Source organism: Cyprinus carpio, chromosome B15 (genome assembly GCF_018340385.1).
Source record: "Cyprinus carpio isolate SPL01 chromosome B15, ASM1834038v1, whole genome shotgun sequence".
In the NCBI taxonomy this organism is placed as follows: Eukaryota; Metazoa; Chordata; class Actinopteri; order Cypriniformes; family Cyprinidae; genus Cyprinus; species Cyprinus carpio.
The window spans coordinates 23,210,415-23,213,663 of record NC_056611.1 but is presented as its reverse complement, the minus strand read 5'-3'; the positions used below and the strand labels follow the sequence as shown (position 1 = coordinate 23,213,663).

General features: G+C 38.5%; 1 protein-coding gene across 1 annotated transcript; it reads right to left on the bottom strand.

Moving 5' to 3' along the window:
• Nucleotides 1–584: 584 nt before the first annotated feature.
• On the bottom strand, nt 585–2,123 carry sst1.1 (somatostatin 1, tandem duplicate 1). Its single transcript, XM_019089204.2, has 2 exons — nt 1,866–2,123; nt 585–1,078 (listed from the first exon to the last, which is right to left on the bottom strand). Exons 1-2 carry the CDS (start codon nt 2,001–2,003, stop codon nt 872–874), a joined length of 345 nt encoding a protein of 114 aa, XP_018944749.1. The 5' UTR covers nt 2,004–2,123; the 3' UTR covers nt 585–871.
• Nucleotides 2,124–3,249: the final 1,126 nt, after the last annotated feature.

The window sequence follows — 3,249 nt, the reverse complement described above, 5'->3', positions numbered from 1 at the left end:
GAACGGTGGTCCCCATGTTTTGCTAGTAGGTCTCCCTGTCAATCTCACAATATGTATTCAACCTCAACCAGGCTGCACAGGGAGATAACACACACACACACACAGTGGGCAAAGGATCTGTCAGCTGGCAGGAACACACACACAACCCCATAATTGTTTGAGAGCTTTCTTAACTGAATCTCTTAATGCTGAAAACGAAAGGTTATTAAGAGTCTCTGTGATTCACCAGCCAAACAGAGTCTCTCTCTCCTTTCACGTTCACTTTGGCTTCTAAATGGCTCTGAAAGATTTGCACACAGTGCAGGTCACCACTAAATTACACCTTATTGATAAGCTCCCAAGCTCACACCTGCCATCACTTTTCATATTTAGCATTGCATAACTGTTTGGTGAAATAATTGCTAAGATTTATTGATTATATCTATAAATAAAAAACATCTTCCTTCCCCTGGAAAGAGGTCTTTCTCTGTTATCTTTGGACATGTTTCCAAGCCTTTGGCTTTTACACTCTAGAAACATCAGTGTTTTATAAAGAGGTCTGTATGTGTTTAAGTTGGTGGAACAAAGTTGCATTATGCATTGGCTCTGAAACATAGATTTTATTCAAACAAGCAATTAAAAATAGTGATATCTGCTAAAGTACAATTAAAAGCAGATTCGCACACATCCGCAAAACATTCTTTCCGATTACACATCAATAGCCTCAAACATAGTCAATGAAAGCTATCGTCGTGGTTAAACGACAAATATAATCGCTTTTATTTTCTTTTATACATTTTAGATAGGATGAAGAATACGTGAAAGACGGGAAAAAGAAATATGAAGGAGTAAAAAAAGAATAAGTCAAAAGGAAACGGTGCGCAGTGAGAAATTAACACGACGTGAATGTTTTCCAGAAGAAGTTCTTGCATCCGGCTTTGCGCTCGCGAGGTGCCAGCATGGGACCGGCGGCGCGCTCGAGCTCCAGACGCACTTCATCTTTCTCCACAGCGCGAGACAGATCCTCGGGCTCCAGCGCCTCGTTTTCTACTTGCACGAGGTCTGAGAGCAAGTCTGCAAGTGTGTATCTGGTGAGTTCCTAAAGAAATCAAGAGAGAGAGAGAGAATCAAAACTTTATTATGTTTGCATACTTGTTGCCAAAGGTGCGCATGATGTGAACACTGCCAAAAAAAAGGTTCATCGCTGTCACTGGGTTGGTACCCTAGGGAACGAAAGCTAAAAGTTACATATGTGTACCTTATTTGCCTCTAAATATTAAATATGAACAGGTACATATTAGGACCTTTTGAAAGTATACTGCTCCAGTAACTGTGAAAAATCTAAATGAACGTTTGCACAAAGCGAATAACTGTCTAAAAATGTAGACACTGATTTAGTTTTACATCTATTTTTAAACGTTGTCTTAACTAGAGAATAAGTTTGCAACTTTATATTTTTGCTCCATAGAAATCTTTTAACTTCAGTCGGACTGTCAACCGACTTTCGTTATCTGACTTTATTTCCGTTTTATATTTAGACAAAAATGTATAATCTTAAATGTTTTAAGCTTATGTTATATATCTTAGATATATTTTTTTTTCAGCCATGGGACATAGCTATGTTTTGCCTTTTCTGATTCCATGATCATCAATTTATGTTTGCGTGAGATTATATTAATCATAATCAACATTATGCAAGTTCAAACGACGTTTCTAGCCTATATATTCTCCATGAGTTAAGTCTCAAGATGTAGACGCTTTCGTCGATTTCAGCACCATGGACAGTGATTTTTGTTTGTTTGCTACTGATTTAGAACTCAATCTAAAGTCATTTATAACATATATAAAATTACCTAAACTAGTATATTATGTATGCATTCGCTGACCTGTTTTCCAGCCGGGTTGAGAAGAGGTCTCTGCAGAAGTTGGCGGAGTTTGGCGTCTGTCGGTGCTGCTGAGACGCTGCAGACTGCAAGCGCAAGTGACAGGAGCGCCAGTGCGCACTGGATACGCGTGGAGAGCATCTCTGAAAGTATTGATTTGGTGGGAAATTAAAAGAAGAGAGATGCGTCGGGTAGTGCTGCGCAAGTTGTAAGTTGCCTCTTCTATCTATTTGCTCCTTCTGTTGCAGCTCATTCCTCCAAAGTTGCCTTTTAAACGATCCGCCTGACGTCAGGAGGCGAGGGGGGTTTCCTCCGCGTGCGCTCGAGTGATGCTGAGTGACAAAGATGACACCGATTAGGGGCGTGAATCCTACTGGAGATGAAAGGGATTAATGATCGATTTAACCTGCAATCGTCACTCCAACCCTGCAGACACATACTGTATTTTTTCTCTGTGTGTGTTTGTCAGAGTTTGTCTACATTGACCAAGTCTATACGCCGCAACAAGGATAATTAATTATTAAAAATAGTGTTTATTTAAATCATTTATGCAACTGATTTGTTCAAAAACAGTAAATCATTTGGGAATGCACCATCACTATTGTATTGTTAAAGGGATACTCCTCCCCAACATGAAAATTTTGTCATTAATCACTCACCACCCTGTCGTTCCAAACCCGTAAAAGCCGTGATGTACTGATACGCTGTTTTCTTTCAAATCAAATAGTAAATATAAGTAGAAAACGTATCCTTGTGGTGCGGCTGACACCGAAGAGCATATGCTGCCTGCGTACAGCTCAAATTCTCCAAAATGGTGGTATGCTGAAGTGGAGTGCCACAGGGGACACAAATTGTTGAATAAAGTCATTATTTTTGCTTTATTCGCGTACAAAAAGTATTGTCGTCTCTTCATAACGTTACGGTTGAACCACTGATGGCAGATGGACTATGCTGACAATGCTTTTCATACTTTTCTGGACCTTGACAGTGTATTTTACTTGGCAGTTAGTGGGACAGTCACAAGCCTCCTAGTTTTCATCCAAAATATATTAAATTGTGTTCTGAAGATGAACGAAGCTTTTATGGGTTTGGAACAAGATGGGGGTAAATGATTAATGACAAAATTTTAATTTTGGGGTGAAGTATCCCTTTAAAACCTGTTGGAGGTTTGTTTGGAACTTAATTTTAAATACAGTCTCTAAAATGTAAAATATTACATTTTATTCATTTAAATTGAATAATAACTAGGCTGGTGTCATACACTCTTGTTATATTGCCTCTTTAAAATCTGTTTAGACCATAGGCCTATAATAATAAAAGAGTCACAGGAAACAAAAAATAAAAGTAATAGCAGCAATAGGTTTAAAATTGTATAGAAATCATATTC

Coding starts and splice junctions, on each gene's coding strand:
- sst1.1 (XM_019089204.2), bottom strand. CDS start 2,003: ATGCTCTCCACGCGTATCCAGTGCGCACTGGCGCTCCTGTCACTTGCG. Junction 1,079..1,865: donor TCAACCCGGCTGGAAAACAG/GTCAGCGAATGC, acceptor TGATTTCTTTAG/GAACTCACCAGATACACACT.